The sequence below is a fragment of the Trachypithecus francoisi genome, unplaced genomic scaffold (genome assembly GCF_009764315.1).
Source record: "Trachypithecus francoisi isolate TF-2019V2 unplaced genomic scaffold, Tfra_2.0 Lachesis_group19, whole genome shotgun sequence".
In the NCBI taxonomy this organism is placed as follows: Eukaryota; Metazoa; Chordata; class Mammalia; order Primates; family Cercopithecidae; genus Trachypithecus; species Trachypithecus francoisi.
Genome location: NW_022681464.1, coordinates 37,601,214 through 37,624,194, shown reverse-complemented (window position 1 = coordinate 37,624,194; position 22,981 = coordinate 37,601,214). Strand labels below are relative to the sequence as shown.

General features: G+C 36.8%; 1 protein-coding gene across 5 annotated transcripts in view; it reads right to left on the bottom strand.

Annotated features, from left to right (window-relative positions):
• The window catches only part of SMCHD1 (structural maintenance of chromosomes flexible hinge domain containing 1), a 151,134-nt gene that overhangs the window by 64,070 nt on the left and 64,083 nt on the right, over positions 1-22,981 (bottom strand). For 4 of the 5 annotated variants that reach the window (XM_033178210.1, XM_033178208.1, XM_033178209.1 and 1 more), the window contains exons 20-25: positions 18,879-19,023; positions 16,555-16,651; positions 15,050-15,122; positions 12,664-12,803; positions 11,847-11,981; positions 8,761-8,988 (exon numbers count right to left, since the gene is read on the bottom strand). In XM_033178210.1, coding sequence (XP_033034101.1) covers positions 8,761-8,988; positions 11,847-11,981; positions 12,664-12,803; positions 15,050-15,122; positions 16,555-16,651; positions 18,879-19,023 — 818 coding nt within the window. The remainder of the gene's footprint in view (positions 1-8,760; positions 8,989-11,846; positions 11,982-12,663; positions 12,804-15,049; positions 15,123-16,554; positions 16,652-18,878; positions 19,024-22,981) is intronic. The other variant, XM_033178211.1, reaches the window with a different exon arrangement.

Sequence of the window (22,981 nt, the reverse complement as noted above, 5' to 3'; positions counted from 1 at the left end):
ACCCCCAAGAAAAAAGTCTCTTTATGGTCAGAAATGGTGTGGTTCATATACTACTATGATACGAAGGCATCCCCTTTGTCTCTGTTGTTAATGTTGCCCTATTTTTTAGTGAGACAAAATAAAAATTCTTCAGTCATTTCTTTAGTGCTCTGCCACCAAAGTATCACTGTGGCCATTATCGTTTAAAAGTAACATATAAATCAGATCATGTAATTCTGAAAAGCAATATTCAATTATTTTTTGAAAAGAATCCTATTTATGGGAAGGCTTTGAATGAGATCTAGGTGGACCTTATTCTTACTCAGCAAGGTGAGAAAAAAAGTTTTATTTAACTTTCTGGACATACTTTGGCCTTAATCTCTTCTTGGGTGCTTTCAGTTCTGTATTAATTTACACCTCTTACATTCCATATTTTGTCATTTAATCCATACTTTTTCAAGTTGTTTGCTCTACTCTGTCCTTACTTTTAAACTTCCAATACTTTCTATTTAAGAATTCTGACCTCAACTTTCTCTCTACTTTTATTTAGACTTCTATAGTTGATTTTTTTTTTTCTCCACAACCTTGCCAGTATCTGTTATTTTTTTTTTTTTCTTTTCTTTTTTTTTTTTTTTTTTTATTATACTTTAAGTTCTAGGGTACATGTGCATGATGTTTATATCATGTATAACTCCCCAATGCAATCCCTCCCTCCTCCCCCTCCCCATGATAGGCCCCAGTGTGTGATGTTCCCCTTCCCGAGTCCAAGTGATCTCATTGTTCAGTTCCCACCTATGAGTGAGAACATGCGGTGTTTGGTTTTCTCTTCTTGTGATAGTTTGCTAAGAATGATGGTTTCCAGCTGCATCCATGTCCCTACAAAGGATGCAAACTCATCCTTTTTTATGGCTGCATAGTATTCCATGGTGTATATGTGCCACATTTTCTTAATCCAGTCTGTCACAGATGGACATTTGGGTTGATTCCAAGTCTTTGCTATTGTGAATAGTGCCGCAATAAACATACGTGTGCATGTGTCTTTGTAGTAGAGTAATTTATAATCCTTTGGGTATATACCCAGTAGTGGGATGGCTGGGTCATATGGTACATCTAGTTCTAGATCCTTGAGGAATCGCCATACTGTTTTCCATAATGGTTGAACTAGTTTACAATCCCACCAACAGTGTAAAAGTGTTCCTATTTCTCCACATCCTCTCCAACACCTGTTGTTTCCTGACTTCTTAATGATTGCCATTCTAACTGGTGTGAGATGGTATCTCATTGTAGTTTTGATTTGCATTTCTCTGATGGCGAGTGATGATGAGCATTTTTTCATGTGTCTGTTGGCTGTATGGATGTCTTCTTTTGAGAAATGTCTGTTGATGGGGTTGTTTGTTTTTTTCTTGTATATTTGTTGGAGTTCTTTGTAGATTCTGGATATTAGCCCTTTGTCAGATGAGTAGGTTGCAAAAATTTTTTCCCATTCTGTAGGTTGCCTGTTCACTCTGATGGTAGTTTCTTTAGCTGTGCAAAAGCTCTTTAGTTTAATTAGATCCCATGTGTCAATTTTTGCTTTTGCTGCCGTTGCTTTTGGTGTTTTAGACATGAAGTCCTTGCCCATGCCTATGTCCTGAATGGTACTACCTAGATTTTCTTCTAGGGTTTTTATGGTATTAGGTCTAACATTTAAGTCTCTAATCCATCTTGAATTAATTTTCGTATAAGGGGTAAGGAAAGGATCCAGTTTCAGCTTTCTACTTATGGCTAGCCAATTTTCCCAGCACCATTTATTAAATAGGGAATCCTTTCCCCATTTCTTGTTTCTCTCAGGTTTGTCAAAGATCAGATGGCTGTAGATGTGTGGTATTATTTCTGAGGACTCTGTTCTGTTCCATTGGTCTATATCTCTGTTGTGGTACCAGTACCATGCTGTTTTGGTTACTGTAGCCTTGTAGTATAGTTTGAAGTCAGGTAGCGTGACGCCTCCAGCTTTGTCCTTTTGACTTAGGATTGTCTTGGCAATGCGGGCTCTTTTTTGGTTCCATATGAACTTTAAAGCAGTTTTTTCCAATTCTGTGAAGAAAGTCATTGGTAGCTTGATGGGGATGGCATTGAATCTATAAATCACCTTGGGCAGTATGGCCATTTTCACGATATTGATTCTTCCTATCCATGAGCATGGTATGTTCTTCCATTTGTTTGTGTCCTCTTTGATTTCACTGAGCAGTGGTTTGTAGTTCTCCTTGAAGAGGTCCTTTACATCCCTTGTAAGCTGGATTCCTAGGTATTTTATTCTCTTTGAAGCAATTGTGAATGGAAGTTCATTCCTGATTTGGCTCTCTGCTTGTCTGTTACTGGTGTATAAGAATGCTTGTGATTTTTGCACATTAATTTTGTATCCTGAGACTTTGCTGAAGTTGCTTATCAGCTTAAGGAGATTTTGGGCTGAGACGATGGGGTTTTCTAAATATACAATCATGTCATCTGCAAACAGGGACAATTTGACTTCTTCTTTTCCTAACTGGATACCCTTGATTTCTTTCTCTTGCCTGATTGCCCTAGCCAGAACTTCCAACACTATGTTGAATAGGAGTGGTGAGAGAGGGCATCCCTGTCTTGTGCCAGTTTTCAAAGGGAATTTTTCCAGTTTTTGCCCATTCAGTATGATATTAGCTGTGGGTTTGTCATAAATAGCTCTTATTATTTTGAGGTACGTTCCATTAATACCAAATTTATTGAGCGTTTTTAGCATAAAGGGCTGTTGAATTTTGTCAAAAGCCTTTTCTGCATCTATTGAGATAATTATGTGGTTCTTGTCTTTGGTTCTGTTTATATGCTGGATTACGTTTATTGATTTGCGAATGTTGAACCAGCCTTGCATCCCAGGGATGAAGCCCACTTGATCATGGTGGATAAGCTTTTTGATGTGCTGCTGAATCCGGTTTGCCAGTATTTTATTGAGGATTTTTGCATCGATGTTCATCAGGGATATTGGTCTAAAATTCTCTTTTTTTGTTGTGTCTCTGCCAGGCTTTGGTATCAGGATGATGTTGGCCTCATAAAAAGAGTTAGGGAGGATTCCCTCTTTTTCTATTGATTGAAATAGTTTCAGAAGGAATGGTACCAGCTCCTCCTTGTACCTCTGGTAGAATTCAGCTGTGAATCCATCTGGTCCTGGACTTTTTTTGGTGGGTAGGCTATTAATTGTTGCCTCAATTTCAGAGCCTGCTATTGGTCTATTCAGGGATTCAACTTCTTCCTGGTTTAGTCTTGGGAGAGTGTAAGTGTCCAGGAAATTATCCATTTCTTCTAGATTTTCTAGTTGATTTGCGTAGAGGCATTTATAGTATTCTCTGATGGTTGTTTGTATTTCTGTGGGGTCGGTGGTGATATCCCCTCAGAGCAGAACTGAAGGAGATAGAGACACAAAAAACCCTCCAAAAAATCAATGAATCCAGGAGTTGGTTTTTTGAAAAGATAAACAAAATTGACAGACCGCTAGCTAGACTAATATAGTTGATTTTAAAATCACTCATATTCTATTTTTACTTTTAGATTTTATAGACAAGGTCTTGCTCTGTAGCCCAGGTTGGAGTGCACTGGCATGATCACAGCTCACTGGAGCCTCCAATTGCTGGGCTCAAGCAATGCTCCTGCCCCAGTCTCCTGAGTACCTGAGACTACAGGCATGCACCCCCAGGTCTGCCTAAGTTTTTGTTAAGATGGGGTCTCACTATGTTGCCCATGCTGGTCTTAAACTCCTAGCCTCCAACAATCCTCCCACCTCAGCCTTCCAAAGTGCTAGGATTACATGTGTGAGCCACCATACCTGGCCTTAAAATCACTAACAATCTTTTTTTAAAAAAATTCTAATTTACACTTTATTTTTCCTCTACTTTTAGGCTCAGTGGGTACATATACAGGTTTGTTACATGGGTAAATTGCATGTCGCTGAGGTTTGGTCTATGAGTTATCCCATTGCCCAGGTAATGAGAATAGTACCCAATAGGTAGTTTTTCAACCCTTGCTCCTCTACTACCCTCCCCTTTTTTGGAATCTCCAGTGTCTACTGTTCCTATATTTTCCATGGGTATTTAACGTTTAGCTCCCACTTATAAGTGAGACCATTCAGTATTGGGTTCCTGTTCCTGTATTAATTCACTTAAGATAATGGCCTCCAGCTGCATCCATGTTGCTGCAAAGGACATGATTTTGTTCTTTTTTATGGCTGTGTAGTCTTCTGTGGTGTATTTTCTTTATCCAGTCCACTACTGATAGGCACCTATGTCTTTGTTGTTGTGAATAGTGCTGAGATAAACAGAGACTGCATGTATATTTGGTGAAATGGTATATTTTCCTTTGGGTATATATATAGTAATGGTATCGCTGGTTCAAATGGTAGTTCTATTTAAGGTTGAGAAATCTCCAAACTGCTCTCCACAGTGGCTGAACTAATTTACAGTCCCACCAACAATGCATAAGTATTCCTTCTTTTCCACAACCTTGCCAACATCTGTTATTTTTTGACGTCTGTTATTTTTAAATATAGTCATTCTGACTAGTGTGAGATGGTATCTCATTGCTTTTGATTTGCACTTCTCTATGATTATGATTATGATGTTGAACATTTTTTTCATATATTTGCTGACCCACATGTATGTATTCTCTTAACAAGTTATCTGTTCATATCCTTTGCCCATTTTTTAAATGGGGTTGTTTTTTGCTTGTTAAAGTTCCTTATAGATTCTGGATATTAGACCTTTTTAGAATATATAGCTTGTTAATATTTTTTCCCATTCTGTAGTCTGTCTGTTTACTCTGTTGGTAGTTTCTTTCGCTGTGCAGCTCTTTAGTTTGATTAGGGCCCACTTGTCAACTTTTGTTTGTGTTGTAACTGCTTTTGGGGACTTGGTCATAAATTCTTCGTCAGGGCCGACGTCCAGAATGGCTATTTCCTGGGTTTTCTTCTAGAATTTTTATGGTTTGAAATCTTACATTTAAGTCTTTAATCCATCTTGAGTTAATTTTTGTATAAGGTAAAAGGTAGGGATCCAGTTTCATTCTTCTGCATATGGCTAGCCAGTTATCCCGGCACAATTTTTTGAATAGGGAGTCCTTTCCCATTGCTTGTTATTGTCGCCTTTGTCAAAGATCAGATAGCTCTACGTGTACAGGTTTATTTCTGGGTTCTCCAACCTCTTCCATTGGTCTGTGTATTTGTTTTTGTACCGGTAGCATGCTGTTTTGGTTACTGTAGCTCTGTAGTACAGTTTGAAGATGGGTAGTGTGATGCCTCTCATTTTGTTATTTTTGCTTAGGATTGCTTTGAGCCCTTTTTTAGTTCCATATGAAATTTATAATAGCTTTTTTCCAATTCTGTGAAAAATGACAGTAGTTTGATATGAACAACACTGAATCTGTAGATTCCTTTGGGCAGTATGGTCACTTGACTCATACTAGTTCTTCTGACTCATGAGCATGAAATGTTTTTCCCTTCTTGTGGGTATTATCTATGATTTCTTTCAGTAGTGTTGCAGTTCTCCTTGTAGAGATCTTTCACTTCCTTGGCTAGATGTATTCCTAGGCATTTTGCATTTTTTGTGGCTACCGTAAATGCGACTGATTTGGCTTTCAGCTTAAAAGTTACTGATATACAGAAATGCTACTAGTTTTGTACACTAATTTTGCATTCTGAAACCCTACTGAAGTTGTTTATCAGCTCCAGGAGGTTTTTGGCAGAGTCCTTAGTGTTTTCTAGGTATAGAATCACCTCCACAACGAAGAGACAGTTTGACTTACTTTCCTATTTGGATACCTTTTATTTTTCTCTTGCCTGATTGCTCTGGGTAGAACTTCCAGTACTATGTTGAACAGAATTGGTGAGAGCAGGCATTCTTGTCTTGTTCCAGCTCTCAAGGGGAACGGTTCCAGCTTTTGCCTGTTTGGTATGATGTTGGCTGTGGGTTTGTCATGGATGGCTCTCATTATCTTGAGGTGTATTCTTCAATATCTAGTGATGGCTTTTATCACTAAGGGATGTTGGATTTTATCAAAAGCATTTTCTGCATCTATTGAAACCATATTAAATCATATGGTTTTAATTTTGCTTATGTGGCAAATCACATTTATTTGCGTATGTTGAACCAACCTTGAATCTCAAAAATAAAGCCTACTTGATCGTGGTGAATTAACTTTTTTTTTTTTTTTGAGACGAGTCTTGCTCTGTCGCCCAGGCTGGAGTGCAGTGGTGCGATCTCAGCTCACTGCAACCTCCGACTCTCGGGTTCAAGCAATTCTCTCTCTCAACCTCCTGAGTAGCTGGGATTACAGGTGCCTGCCACCACACCTGGCTAATTTTTGTATTTTTTTAGTAGAGATGGGGTTTCACCATCTTGGCCAGGCTGGTCTTGAACTCTCAACCTCGTGAGTCACCTGCCTCAGCCTCTCAAAGTGTTGGGATTACAGGCGTGAGCCAACGCGCCTGGCCCATGGTGAATTAACTTTTTAATGAAAATCACTAATATTCTGTTTCCTAGTTTATGCTGCTCTAATGTTTTTAGTTACCTTTTTATCTTTTAAAACCATCTTTAGTCTCTGTTCTTTATTGTATTAAAAAAAAAAAAAAGGAAAATAAGAAGGAGTTGCACAAAAAAGATAAAAGGCTCTCCTCACTCACCCTGGCTGTGTACCCCTCTGAACAGATTCCCCAGCTCAGTTCAGGGTGAATTCCCTCTAACTTGGCTTAATTCTCTCAACACCATAAAACCACTGTAAAGGCTGTACATTCAACTTAAGAAAAAAGGAGTATTCACTATTTTTACTGTCAATGAAGAAGTGCATAGACATACATAATTACCAAATTAGAGGCACAATGTGTCAAATGCAGGCAACAACCTTGGAGAAGGTATGATAGGGAGAGGCTCTCCACTCAATGTTCTTCTTAAACTTCTTAAGAAACGAGGAAGTGGAAGCATGATTGTGAGAAAAGGAAATAGCTCAGAAGCCACATCCCTGGCACCACTATTAAACCACTATCTACCTTCAAATCTGCTTATAGAGATAAAATGGTTACCTCCTTTCCAAGCAGAATCAGAATTATTTCTATCTCAATTCTCTCTTCCCTCATTACAAAGGGGGAAAAAGCTGGCTAGAACAAGCATTGTTCCAAATAAGATTTTAAAACTCATGTCAGTTGAACCCATGCTAAATAATCCTTTTGAATTACCAGATCTTATGTTTGGAAACACAGGATGGGTATGGTGTATACCAGTCTGAAAGAGCAATTGCCAAACAATGTTAACTCTCCAAAAATTTGGTTAACTGGGACTCCTTACTAAGAGTCTATGAATGTCAGCTCTCCAGACATGGAGGAATGCTTATTTCTAACTACCTCAAAAAGCCTGGAATTTTGGTAAATTCTTTTTCCACACTTGAGAATTTTATCTTCATAGATATCAAGGGGAAAAAAGTACAGTAAGTTCTGTTACAATGCTTACTTTGAAAATGCAAATTTGTTCCAATACAATCATGTTTACCTCGAAAATGCAAATTTGTTCCAATACAATTATCAGTAAACAATTTAAGCATAAGGCAAATTTTACTTTTGCTTAGGTACGATTTCATTTTTGAAAAAACTAGGTCAACACAGAAAACTGTGCGCAGCTGAACCAATCAAGTGGGAACACAAAAAATGTTGCACCTCAAACACCTATCAGTCACTTCAGTTGACTGACTATGTGTTAATGAGCCATGCTCATCCACAGACTGTTAAAACAACTTTCCCCTCACTTTCAGACAACCTTCCTTCCACCACTTTACAGTAACTCAAAAGCTGCAATCATTTCTAAGACTTCATCAAGCTAGGTAAACTGCCATATTATTATAGTATTTATGTACTTCTTAACATTTAACATGTATTATCATTATTGTTTTTGCCACTATTGTATTAGGTTCTCTTAATGGGTTACTGAGAAAGTTTGAATATTGTGCCTCTAGTTTCCATTTTCCCTCATAAGTCCTGTGATTTTTTTATTGCACAATTTTGCACAGCAGAGTGATTTTGAAGAATGCATGTGTCTCATTATAGAAGAACAAACTGAACTTTGAAAGAAGCAAGCATAGACTGTCCACTATTATTTCAGTCAACCATAAAGGGAATGCGAAAAAGCTGTCTACTTTATGTAATAAGACTCTTAACATTTTGATTTGGGTCCCTGTTCAGTGAGGTATTAAGTTTCAACATGCAGATTCAACCCTATCAAGGTACAAATGTCATATTTAGATGACAGCAGGTTCATGAGGACCAACAAAACTCTTTTCTAAGGATATTTTTAGAGTGGTATACCAATTTCAGTAATTTAAATGGCCAAATCGAGGCTCTGTAGTTAACAACACTGTTTCACTGCTTGCCTTTAACAGATCTTTTGTTTAGTGCTTTCAAAACTGCTACCAATTTATTGCTAGCTTTATCAAGGTGGTGATGTTGACTGTGACTGCAGAAAAACAGCTAGTCAGGAAGAGCACAACTAAACAAAATGCCAAAACCTAGATTTTAAAATGTCAAAATCATTTTTTTCTAAGTATAATTTTGTCACACATGAATCATTTGCATTTCAACCTACTCCATGAAAAAAGCTTCTTCTTAGAATTTGAAATGATAGTATAATTTTTCTGTGACAACTTTCTTTTTTAGAGACTACCCATAAAACAGCTTGTTCAAAGTCTTACAAACATAAAATTTAAAAAGTTCTTACAAATAACCAATCTGTTAGAGATACTTACTTTAATTTTTTCTGCTAAAGCGGATGTTATATTGATTTCTCTTTCTCCTTCATCATACATTTGAAAAATAAGATTACGCATAATATCACCTGCTATCCAATTAACCTCATCCTGATGTTTGATCTGAATTGCCTTTTGTCCTTCCACACTGAATATTTGTAGTCTTGCAACATGGCTACTGGGAAGTAACTTAATAGTTTTCTCCACAGGTGCCACATCTTTACAACTCTAGGAAGAGAAGAAAACACAAACACTGAGTGATATCTGTACTGAAATCTTACACTCCTGAAGAATTTACTTTCAATATTAGGGAAGACCATCTCATACATTGTTATACTCACAGGTTTTGTCATTAAGATGGCATTGTACTATTAATAATTCCGTATGTTATACCATCAGGTTATAAACGACAGTGGCCACATTCTTGAAACAAAAACAATTATATTTGGACTAAAAGGATTCCCTTCCTCTTTTTTATTTTTTTATTTTTATTTTTGAGAGAGTCTCGCTTTGCCTCCCAGCTGGAGGGCAGTGGGCAATCTTGGCTCACTGCAACTTCTGCCTTCTGGGTTCAAACCACTCTCCTGCCTCAGCCTCCAGAGTAGCTGGGATTACAGGCAACTACCACCACGCACAGCTAATTTTTGTATTTTCAGCAGAGACGGGTTTCACCATGTTGGCCAGGCTGGTCTCAAACTCTTGATCTCAGGTGATCCACTGGCCTCGGTCTTCCAAAGTGCTGGGATTATAGGCATCAGCCACTACACCCGGTCCCTTCCTCTTATTTCCAAGTTTCTTTAAAAGTATTGCCAACTTGTGAAATTTAATTATGTTCATACTCTGTTAGTATTTATGAATAAGAATAAAGATGTAAGAAATTAAGAAGTTTCCATAAAATCAGAGACAAACAGCTACCATAAAATATATTATTTAATGGTAATAGATTACATTAAGCTTTCAGTATTTTTTCAATTCATAACACATTGGGGTAAGTGATCAAGGTTGTTTACAGCCAGAGAAGGACTCTAGACGCCCTAAAGACAACTGGTCAATATATCGGCATATTTACAATTTATTATTGGCACACCAGTGTTCTACAGATCAAAGAAAAGACCTAGATTATGCTATATAAATTGATTTTAGGCACACAAAATTAAAATATTACATTATTATTTCATAATCTAGTTAGAGTCTATTCAACAGCATACACTAAATTTAAAACAAATTTAAACATAAAATACCTTTATAATCTTACCTAACTCTTGTCTCCTTCCTCATCCAGTTGTAGCCATTTAACTTACGGAAGACTATCCATGTGAGTGATATTAAAAATTCCTACCTCACAGAATGTCAGGCACACAACCATCTTCTGTTGTATCTTACTTGCTTTACTCCTAAACTCAGTTACTGCCATTGGATAACATTTTGTAACTGCATATTAGAGGACTTCTGTTGGTATTTGTTTTAATTGACCTGAATTCTTGGTCTTCTGCTGATTGGTCTGTAGTATTTACATAAGTCCTAATGCCTGCTGCTCTTGCCTCCAAGTCCAGATTCCTCCCTAATTCATAGTCATCTTTTGCAAGAAAGTGTGCTCAAAAGTATGTTGCCCATATTATTGCATAAAGAAAATGCATAAAAAATACTTTAAGGTTATCAAATATAACCAGCTTAAAAAGAACTGGAATGAAGAGTCACCTCATTCTAATTCAAAAAGTAAAAGACATCTTGTATCCATTTGAGGTTCAAGCTATGTTAATAACTGATGTATAATTAGTAGGAAAGTATGAGTTAATCAACCAATTAGATTATCTATCATCATTATCAATTACTAAGAAATCACATTTAAGTATTTTACTTAAGTACCTGTACTCAGCAACCTTAGAAGTTTTACTTAAGTATTTGTTATCCCACTCGGCAACCTTAGACTGTTTATGGCTCCTGCCTCCATGCTGGCTTGGCTATCAGCCATGATGCATCACCAATAAAAAGTATCCTACTGGCACATGATATAGAAATCCCTTTGTGGGCCAGGCGCAGTGGCTCACACCTGTAATCTCAGCACTTTGGGAGGCTGAGGCGGGTGGATTACGAGGTCAGGAGATCAAGACCATCCTGGCTAACACGGTGAAACCCCATCTCTACTAAAAATACAAAAAATTATCTAGGCATGGTGGCAGGTGCCTGTAGTCCCAGCTATTTGGGAGGCTGAGGCAGGAGAATGGCGTGAACCCAGGAGCGGGAGCTTGCAGTGAGCCGAGATTGCGCCACTGCACTCCAGCCTGGGAGACGGAGTGAGACTCCGTCTCAAAAAAACAAACAAACAAAAAAAAGAAATCCCTTTGTGTAAAAATACAAATAAAAAGCTATGTGTGTATAGAAAATTATATATACATATTAAAGGTTTATATGTCCTTCTGTGGTGGTTTAAATGGAGATATTTACCAAACTTTCTAAAACAAATGAGAACCATAAAAAGCAAAAGGGCTGGGCACAGTGGTGCACGCCTGTAACTTCAGCACTTTGGGAGGCCAAGGTGGGAAGACTGCCTGTGGACAGGAATTTGAGATCAGACTGAGCAACACAGCAAGACCCTCTTTCTCAAAAAATAAATAACAAATAAATAATCAGGTACATTGGTCCTTGTCTGTAGTCCCAGTTACTTGGGAGGCTGAGGTGAGAGGATCACTAGAGCTTAGGAGTTGGAGGCTGCAGTAAGTCATGACTGTGCCACTGCATTCCAGCCTAGACAACAGAATGAGACCCTAACTCTTAAAAAAAAAAAAAGCAAAAGAATAAAATTATGTATTTTAATAGAAGAAAAATATTTTAGGGAAATATAAATCAGTAATAGCTTCAGACACTATAAAAGACACTGTAAAAATCAAGACAATTACTAATATTTGACACAAATGTTAAAATAGTCATTATAGTATTTCATACTGCCTTTGCTTTGCTTTGGCTGAAAGAACCACAAATACCTCATTTTTAGAAGTTAACAATTTTGCAAAACATGTTATTAAGCAGTTGAAGACTATTTGTATGAAGACTCAATACAGTATCAATGAGTAACAATAATAACTTACAGGTATTTCAATTCTTGCTTTAAGCATCTGGTCTTTTTTAATATTCTGAACTTGAATTGCAGATCCTGTTAAAATACTGGTTCCGGAACTACTGCAATCTACAACATAGACTGGAAGGTTTGGAGCACCTGAAAACTATTTGAAGGATGCAAAATAATGTAAGACCCTATCGAATGTATTTGATTATTCCATAATTGTTCAAAGTTTCAAATAATTCACTAGAGCTACTATTTCTGGCAATGAATAAGAAAATTCTAAGTAAAAGTCACTAAAACTCTTGAATACTGAACAAAAACAGTAATTTTCTACTGTACTATGTAAAATTTATCTGTTTTGGAAGGAAAACCAACTTCCTCAATCACAATCCTTTTCTTTTTTACTTAACTGGATTTTCCTTTTCTTTCTGTGGTCTTTTACCTACCTTCATTTAAGCATCATTCCCAATTTTTTTTTCCCTTAAAGTAAAGGAATAAAGAAGGCTATTCCATAGGCAGAGTAGCCCATTCCCAATCTTGAAAGACATTTTTGTCTTTCTATTCATGTATAATTCATGTGAAATGAGAGGGATAGAGCCAAGGAAGGAGAGGTGAGTAAACCTTCATCCAAGAATTTATGAAACTGGGCACAGGTGGCATCTTTATTGATTTAGGAATGATTAAAAAAAAAACTATTGGCAATAAGATCCCACAAATCCCTCCATGGAATAATCATTTCAGACTTAAATCCTATGTAAGATTTACTATTAAGTGGCTAAAACAGTCACTGCCACTTACTATAAGGGACTCAATATAATCGAAGTATCTTCCAATAAGCTTACCTTACAATGAACAATCAGTTTTGGTTGTGCTGTTATGTTGTCTGATTCATCTAAAACTTCCACCTGAAATGGGAAAGCTGTTCCATTTTCTATAACTAAAATTTCGGAATCAGGTTTCACTTTCAATCGACGAGGCTGACCTAACAGTAAATTATACAATGAAATACATATTCAGGTTTCAAAGACTGAAGTACTGAAATAGCAAAAGAAACAACTTTAGCATTAAAGACTCAATATTTTATAAATATTGCCAAGAAAGAAAAATATAGGCAATGTCCATGTTTAATCGGTTTCATCCCAAAATGCATAGATTCAATACATGACAAGACTTAATCTCAACTGTATAAAATGCTTGGTGTCTAGGCTAAGTTTTATTCCACAAGGTACGACACAGTGATAATTCACATTAGAAATCACCTAAAATCTTTAAAAGATACTGAGGAAAAGATATTCAAAAAGAAAAATAACGGCTTATTAAAACTATTTACCAATTTTACATGATGATTTTTCCGGCACAAGTAACTATGTTTTAGACATTCAAAGAATTAGTTCTTGTAATGACATGGTCAGGTCATTCACTTGTTAGATTGTCCACTACCTCTGATGTCATAAGCAATTAACATCACAAATTTCCTCTAAGATTAAGAAAAGTAGGCTTATACTTCTGCAGTAAGCCAGTCTGATTTGTTCCATAAACACTGATATTTTAGCCGGGCGCGGTGGCTCAAGCCTGTAATCCCAGCACTTTGGGAGGCCGAGACGGGCGGATCACGAGGTCAAGAGATCGAGACCATCCTGGCTAACACAGTGAAACCCCGTCTCTACTAAAAATACAAAAACTAGCCGGGCGAGGTGGCGGGCGCCTGTAGTCCCAGCTACTCGGGACTGAGGCAGGAGAATGGCGTAAACCCGGGAGGCGGAGCTTGCAGTGAGCTGAGATCCGGCCACTGCACTCCAGTCCGGGCGACAGAGCGAGACTCTGCCTCAAAAAAAAAAAAAAAAAAAAAAAAAAACACTGATATTTTAAAATTCAATTAATGCTACATACTAATAACACAAGTATACAGAGAGAATTACTGAAAATATTTATTATACTTGTACTAATATTAGTTAATATTTATAATATTTACTATATATGAAGTATTGTGCTAAGTTTTATTAAGGATTATTTTTACATAAACATCACAATAATCTTAATGAAGATATTACTATTATCATCCCCATTTCTGAAACTGGGATTCAGATAAATTAAGTATTTCTTCCAGGTCACCAGGCTAGTAAGTAGCAAACATAGGTTTAAATCCTGGTTTGTAATTTGAAACTCCTTGACTTTTATCACTATACCATGATACTTCCTATCTACCCCCCAAAAAGAACTATCTAGCTACTAAGAAATATACTACTCAAATCCATGCTTAATTATTTAATAATCTAACCTCTAAAATAAATGAATGTTTGTTGATACGTATGATTCTTTTCTTGTACTTCCACCAATGGACCTACCTAAATTCTTTAACAATTCATACTGGAGGAAAATGTCAAACAACTTGAATTTGTGAACGCAAATAGCTGATATGTTTCTTTTTACCTACAATCAGTAACAAGATCACATATGCACACAGATATGGTTGTGGTGTTGTTCATATCAGAGCTAAATCTAACATGCTAAACATTGCTGTGTTTTACAGGTGCAGGCAGTTCTTACTTGGCACAGTAGGTGTTAATGAAAACTCTTGCGTATTGCAACTGTGTCCTCCATTGAGTAGTACAGAACTGTGCAAGGCAAGGACTACCTGTAGTAACTCATTTAATACTCCTAACAACCCCAAGGGAGTAGATATTATCTCATTTTACACAAGAAGAAATTGAGGCATAGAATGAGTTTACCTAGACACTAACCCAGCAGGGCTGACTCCAGAATGCACTTAGAACCTCTACTATAGACTGCCTCTCAAATTAGCCAGCATATTCTATCCTATGTAACTTTAATGCAACTTCATTTTCTCAAGTTAAGTCCTTAACTTAATAAAAATAACATTAGAAATTTTTCTTCTTAAAATATGAAACAGTTGTATAAACAAAATGTAAAGAACAGAGCCATCTCTAATAAAGCCTAATAGATATATTCCAAGAAACAGTTCCCCAAAACATTTCAATATCCAAACTTTTCTCCCAATGTTATATTTAGAATGTCAATAACATCTTCCTAAATGTTTTCCTTTTTAAAAACTGGTCATTTCTGTTAGTGCTATGGTTTGATATTTAAATGTATTTTCAAGATTTATACCACTACTAAAAGCCCAAAAATCTCTAACTTTATAGCATTATACTTTAACATAAGAATATTATTTTAAACAATTATGAATATTTCTTGAAATAATATTACCAGGTAGTAATTTCATTTTCAAAATCTGTGAGTCTTCTTTTAAGCCCGGCAGAGTAACCTTCAGATTATAATTCTGTTGAAAAAAACAGTAAAAATTAAACCCAGTCCTAAATACATACTTAAGTAGTTTATCATATCAGTTCTGATTTATATTTTGGTTTTATTTTCATACCATTGTAGAAATTACTTACCAATTTTATACTTACTAAAATTATCATATACGGAGTCAGAAATCTTAGAGGAAAAAAACTGATCAATATTGCTTCCTTACAGACAGTGAAATGAACAGAATTATGGTAGAACCTACTTTTCCAAAATAGGAATATCATTTTAGGATCAATTTTTCTCTTAAATTTTTATTCTCAAAAGGCATAACCTCTGAATAATTAAACATATGAAATAGTAAAGTAGAAAGAAACAAAAATCACAAAATTTTGAAATGCAATGTGGTACTCTATATTGGATCCTGGAGCAGAAAAATAAATTAACTGGAGACAATAAAAAAAGTCCACAGTTTTGTTAGTAGTATTTTGTCAATGTGTGGATAAATATATAAAGTTCTGTCAGACATTAACAGGAAGAACTTTCTACACGCAACCTCTCTATACTATCTTCAAACTCCTCTGTAAGTTATTTCCTCTAAAGTTATTTCAAAATAAAAAGGTTTTTATAATCTAGGAATTTTTAGTAAGTTTATCTTACTAAAGTCAAATTTTCTGTGAATTTCAAGTTCTTTTTCCAGAAAAATCTGAATTCAGAAAGAATCAAGAACTCAATTGTTGACTTGATTATACAAAGCCGTACACAGTACTTGAAAAAAATACACATGCTCTGTTTTAAACATCACACTGATAGGGAAAATATTTAAAGTAATGATACACTGAAAAAAAAAATTAGCTACAGTGTTTTTTAGTCAGTTAAGTCTATTAGCTGCTTTATAGACCTAATTGAAAAATTACTTTATTAGAGTTTCTATCTTTAGCTTCCCTGTTTTTTTTTTTAGACCAAGAAACTACGCATAGGATTCCTTCCTTAACTGTATCTCTCACCAAACACTTCCTTTTATCTAAATATCAAAGTGATGTGTTTAAAGATGTGAGCTGAAGTTTCCCATATTTCTAATCGTCATTTTTGTTCTAAGAAAAATTTTCAAAAGTGGACAGAAACAGTAGGAGAGACAGAGAAAAAAAAAACCCAAAACAGCACAGTCCTGGATAACTGTGCCAAAAAAATGACTTTGAATGTGAAAGAACTGAAATAGCGATAATGGGGACAGATGAAAAATATTTAATTCATGTTTAACCAACAACAGTAGGAAATGTGCCAATTTTTCTTACAGATGTAACTGATAAGTCAGGTGGCATAATGCTGATAAATTCCTAAAAACCCAATTACTGTCATCTGTTTTTTAAAAATAGGTCATTCCACTTTTCATTTACAATTTCATTCTTACCATATGAAATAAATACTTAACAAGTATCATAGGATCTATACATAATGCTTACCTTGCCTTGACAAGAGTTTACAGGGCCCTTAGCTGTAACACCTCGAATTACACAATTTGGTCCTTTGGTTATTTCTTCATAATGTAAAGATAAACCACTGGGGAAAAAAAATTATGTTTTAACTCCCCTCAGTTGCCTACAAGTAAGCTGCAAATGTGTTTTTGCTTTCCTATGTAACATTGCCATGTCTATTTTTCTAAAAAAATATTTTTTATATATAAAGAACTAAACAGAAAAAAATTCCCATGGATTTCTTTTACAAAGAAAACGGATCCAACAAGTATTAATAAGTGATGCCAATGGGTTAAACACTGAAAATGATACAATAGGTATAATGCAAAATTAAAACAGCACGTATTGAATTAGTAAAGATACAACGTAGTACCTAATCTAATGCTAGACCATGTATACAAGCCTAAGAAAAGGAAATACCCAAAGAAGCCAGGTTTAAGGATGTCCTCAGCATTTAACATGAATTCTTTCACATATTTCACCAGTGGGATTTTAGAGACTTATGGGCATCTATTATTAAAATGAATGGCAATTTAGATAAAAGTCCAAATAATAACAGACAGGCTTATGAGGACATAAACCGGCGAGATCACCTAATCTACTTCCATGAGTAATATGGTTCCTAAAGCTGATTCCAAAGCTAATTTCATCAGATTTGACCAGATGTAGACCTTCGCAGTGGCAAAATTTTACTCTGTCAAAGGTAAAGGGGAAAAAAGTAAAAAATATACCATGATGGAGAAAAGCCTAATTTTTCTGAGGAATGGAATTTAAGTGTTTACAGGTATTTTCAGAATAAACTGTAAGGCTCATTTGAAAAAAGATGTAATGTGGCACACAAGATAAAATAAATCCCCTGGGAAAGATGGCACATTAAACATATACACCTACTTTCACTGTCTCTTAAAATCCCACTAATATGACAGTAAAGGGATTTATTATTAAAGGAAAAAATAAAGAAAAAACAGAAAGGAAGCAGAGACAGGGCAACCAAACTTATCTGCTAGAAAACAGGACAGACAAGTGGCAAATATCAGCAGTCTCCAAAAAGCTGAATCATAAAATAGAAATAGAAAAAGCTAGAAACCAACCTCTATCATAGAATGCCCAGGTACTGTTCAGAATTGGCAAAAGGAAAAGCTTTAAACAAACAAGCAAAAAGACTGATGAAAAGTTTAGATCTCAGATCTCCAGATCTCTCCTCTCTGCCTCTGGCAGATGAGTGAAAGATAAATCTCTGAAAAGGTTAAAACAGAAGATCTCTGAACCAGGGACAGGAGGTAAGCTGAGGATGAGAATGAAATACTAAAAAGAAGAGAAGAGGTAATCTGGAACAAATGCATATGGATACTGAGACCTCTCCTCCCCAATTCCCACCCCAGCCCTGTTCTTTGATTAGGAACCAAACTATTCCCCGCTCCAGGCAAAAGACTGAAGATTCTTCTTTGAGGAAACTGCCCAGCCCAAGACCTAAAAATACTAACAGGATGTCCCCCAACAATGTACTCCAGACAGATCATCCCACAGTGGAGCTCACAGGCAACAGCCTCTCCACTCTCCACTCTTTCATTCCAGTCTCCTACTCATTTACAAGCAGACGACCAATAACCAGATATCTCTAGAGACCAAGAACAAGCAATTGACTAAGCTGGAGACAACAGAGTATCTGTATAGGCAAAAGAAAACTTAAAAAAAAAAACACAACCAACCATTTGTTTTATCAGTGAAAACGGTACTACATTCACAAAACAAAAAGAGGGTCTTCAAAAAATTTCAGAGAACCAGAAAGAACTCATCGCAACTAAAAATACGTTAGCAGAAAGGAAAAACTCAATGCAAAGGTAGTAAGCACAAGGCTGAGAACATTTATCAGAAAGTAAAACAGAAACACAAAAAGATTGAGGACATTTTTTTTTAAAAAATTGGGGATTCAGTACAAAAGGCCCAACATCCAATAACTAAGAACCCTAAAAGAGAAAACAGTGATGACAGAAGAAACAGAATGAAGTATTTCAAATAATGAATTAAGAGACATTATATCATACTTGCAAAAGAACATGGAGTAAGGCATAAACACCTTAACTTCAGCAATAAATTCAGTCAAAATATAAACTTCAGTGAAGCAATTTACATATGACACTAGTCACAGAGGATAGCTTGGAGCTAAATTACTCAGATATAATAAAATTCACTAATATTTTAAATAACACTAAAGTTGAACACCTTACACACACAAAAAAAAATAAGCTGAAAAAAAGAGCGAATGCTTAGCAAATATGAAAGGACAAATATGTATTGATCCTTCAAATTACCTTGCTTCAAGAACTGGCTGAATATCAGTTACTAGTTGACTGGTATGACCAAATTCATCCTGAAACTCCAGAGGGATATTAAATGGAACTCCAACACGAAAATGATGATCCAGAAGAACAAATGAAAATTTCTCTGGCTTACCCTCTTCAACAAAAACAAAAATGAAATGAAAAGCAAGTACATTGGTCAGAAAATCCATTGGGGGTCAAAAACAGATCCATTTCTATATGAGAAATTTTAGAAATCTATTTTAGACTATACTAAAAATAACATTTTAAAATCAGCACAAAAATTATATATTATGCAGACAATCCACTTGGGAAAAACCTCCCGAGTAGCTGGGACTACAGGTGTGTACCACTACACCTGGCTAATTTTTGTATTTTTTGTAGCAGCAGGGTCTCATCATGTTGCCCACACTTGTCTTGAACTCTGAACTCAAGCTACCCACCTGCCTCCCCAGGCGTGAGCCACCATGCCCAGCCGTTGTACCTTTTCATAGGAAAGAACTTTAAAGGCAAAACACGATATTCAATAGTTATAAAATGATATATATGATGAAGTTAAATAGAAGCTCCACACGAGAAAATATCTGCAACATGTGTAACAAGGAAAATTCAGACTACACGAAACCCTCCTATATATAGGCTGTTCTCAAAGTGTGGTCTCTAGTCTTGAAGTTTTAGCATCCCCTGAGAACTTATTAGAAATGCAAATTCTAGGGCCCACCTCAAACCTGCTGAATCAGAAACTCAGTGTGAAATTCAGCAAGCTATGTTTCTTTTCGGGTGAATCTGATACAAACTCAAATTTGAGAACCACAGCTTTAAACTATTAAAATGGGTATAGTAAATTAACAAGCATTCATAGATGACATACCATGTCCAATAATGGCTAGAAGAGGTACACAATCTAAAAATTAGAGAAGCAGTTTCACCACCAACTATGCTAAATAAATATATAGTTCAGCCAGGAATGAGCATGCAGTCAACTGGAACTCTCATAGTGAGAAGTGAAGGTACTTCTTGGCATAGCCTTTTGGGATGTCCACTTCTTGGTATCACCCTAAGGAGATTCTAACATATGTACAGAAAGCAGCATAATTTTTTTTGCCAAATAGTACTACGGTTTCTAATAGCCAAAAACTTGGAAACAATCAACATGATTCATCAACAGGAAACTGCTTAAACTACAGCAAACCCATCTTATGAATATATGTTCCACAGGTGTTAAAAGAACACAGAGATTTATGTATAAAAAAGTCTCCTAAAACATTAAAAAAAAAAAAAAGAAAACCACTCCAAGGTGGTCCTTCTTGATACCACAGCTACTTAGATTTAGATCAGTTCTCTCCAAAAACCCTGTAACAATGACTCTATAAAAGCAGTAAACAAGAAAAAAGATGAGAGTAACAGAATTGGAAAGCCAAAGAACATATGAGTAAGTGTAACTGACTTAGCAGAAAGACCTAAGAACATCAAATACTCAAACAACAAAGTAAGCAGAGACCGAATCTGATTCACAGTTATCAGATGCCCAAAAGTCTCAGGGATGGCTGTAGAAAGTTGTAGTGAAACTGAAATAAAACAAGGTTAGCTGAAGTCAGTTTGAGAAACAGTTTCGCAGATCCCCATCCTTCAACGCATGGGCTAGTCAACGACCCCCCTCATCCCCAGCAAAAGATGGAAGGTTAATTCTTTAGGGAAAGAAGAAAAGGTCCAGAAGTGGGACACACACCACTACTAAAAGTGTCACTGATCAGGCGTGGTGGCTCAAACCTGTAACCTCAGCACTTTGGGAGGCCAAGAAAGCAGGATAACTTGAGCCCAGGAGTTCAAGACCAGCATGGGTAACATAGTGAGACCCTGTCTGTATTTTAAAATATAATTAATTAAATTTAAAAGTGTCATTGAAAATAGGAAAGTGTTTATTGAAAATAGGAAAATCAAGTGAAAAATTATATACTAAATGTGAGGACTCCCACAAACACACACAAATGGTCTGTCCCAGCTTGGTTCCCAAAATGCTGGCAGCTAGGTCTTTACCCTTTTAGCAGGTGACTGAAAGGCTCCACTCTGGGGAATGGAAACAGCCGAAGAGACAAGACCTAAAAATTCTCGTATCATAACTTCCCCCAAGGAAATTTAAGTTTTTAAGTGCCGTATTCTTCAATGTAAGCAAATCACTAATTATATAAGAGAATATCTAATAAAGACAAGGAGGAAAAAAAGCAACATGGAGGAAACAAACTATGAATCAGGAAAAATGCTATAAAAAAACCCCACTATTATTAATATCCTCAGAGAATAAAGATACTAAATTCATGAAGTAGGAAGAGAATGCTTAAGGAATTGTTTAACAAGATTATTCTAAAAGAGATTTTAGAAACTAAAAATGGTAGCAAAAAGGAAAAAATAGCATAGAACATCAAGCTGTTAAGAAAATCTCCAATAAGGTAGTAAAACAAAACCAAGAGATGGAAAGTAGGAAAAACAAAAATAATATACCAATCCTGAAATCCAACATCTTAACATTAGATGTTTTAGGAAGAAAGAACAGGCTGGGCACAGTGGCTCAAGCCTGTAATCCCAGCACTTTAGGAGGCCGAGGCAGGAAGATGGCTTGAGGTTAGGTGTCGGAGGCCAGAATGGGCAACATAACATAGCGAGACCCTGTCTCTACAAAAAAAGTTTTTTAAAAATTAGACAGGGCCAGGTGTGGTGGCTAACATCTGTAATCCCAGCACTTTGGGAGGCCGAGGCCGGCGGATCACCTAAGGTCAGAAGTTCAAGACCAGCCTCACTAACATGAAGAAACCCCATCTCTACTAAAAATACAAAATTAGCTGGGCATGGTGGCGCATGCCTGTAATCCCAGCTACTTGGGAGGCTGAGGCAGAAGAATCACTTGAACCTGGGAGTCGGAGGTTGCACTAAGCCGAGATCACACCACTGCACTCCAGCCCTCCAGCCTGGGCAACAAGAGCAAAACTCCATCTCCAAAAAAAAAAATTAGGTGCAGTGAGCTGCAATCACACCACTGCACTCCAGCCTAGGCAACAGAGCAAGACACCATCTCCAAAAAAGAAAAGAGGCCAGGGGTGATGGCTCATGCCTGTAACCCCAACACTTTGGGAGGCCAAGGAGGGTGGATCATGAGGTCAGGAGTTCGAGACCAGCCTGGCCAACATTGTGAAACACCGTCTCTACTAAAAATACAAAAAAATTAGCCGGGTATGGTGGTGGGCACCTGTAATCCCAGCTACTTGGGAGGTTGAGGCAAGGAGAATCGCTTGAACCTGGCAGGCAGAGGTTGGAGTGAGCTGAGATCGTGCCACTGCACTCCAGCCCGGGCAAGTGTGAGATCCCATTGAAAAGAAAAGAAAAGAAAGAAGAGGGGAGAGGGGAGAGGGGAGAGGGGAGAGGGGAGAGGGGAGAGGGGAGGGGAGAGGGGAGAGGGGAGAGGGGAGAGAAGAGAAGAGAAGAGAAGAGAAGAGAAGAGAGAAGAAAAGAGAAAAAATCAAAGTGATTCAAGAAAAATTCCCAGAAAATAAAACAGAGATTTTCAGACTGAAAGGGTCTATGAGGTACATGGCTGGATGATACTAGATAAAAATAGGCCCACACTAAATCATACAATTGAATATTTCAGAAACTGGGATTCCCCTAAACACCTGAGGATTAGGGAACAGAGAACATTTTGGGGGAGGAGCGGCCATATGCCAAGGGTCAGGAATCAGGACAGTTTTAGACTTTACCAGCAACAATGAAAAGCAGAAAACAATGTCTTCAAAATTCAGAAAGAATATGATTATCAAGTAGACTTATAAAGCTATTTAAAAATCAAGATGGGCCGGGCGTGGTGGCTCACATCTGTAATCCCAGCACTTTGGGAGGCTGAAGCGGGTAGATCATCAGACGTTGTGAGATCAAGACCAGCCTAGTCAACGTGGCGAAACCTTGTCTTTACTAAAAATACAAAAAGCCAGGCATGGTGGAGGGCACCTGTAATTCCAGCTACTCGGGAGACTGAGGCAGGAGAATCACTTGAACCCAGGAAGCGGAGGTTGCAGTGAGCCGAGATTGTGCCACTGCACTCCAGC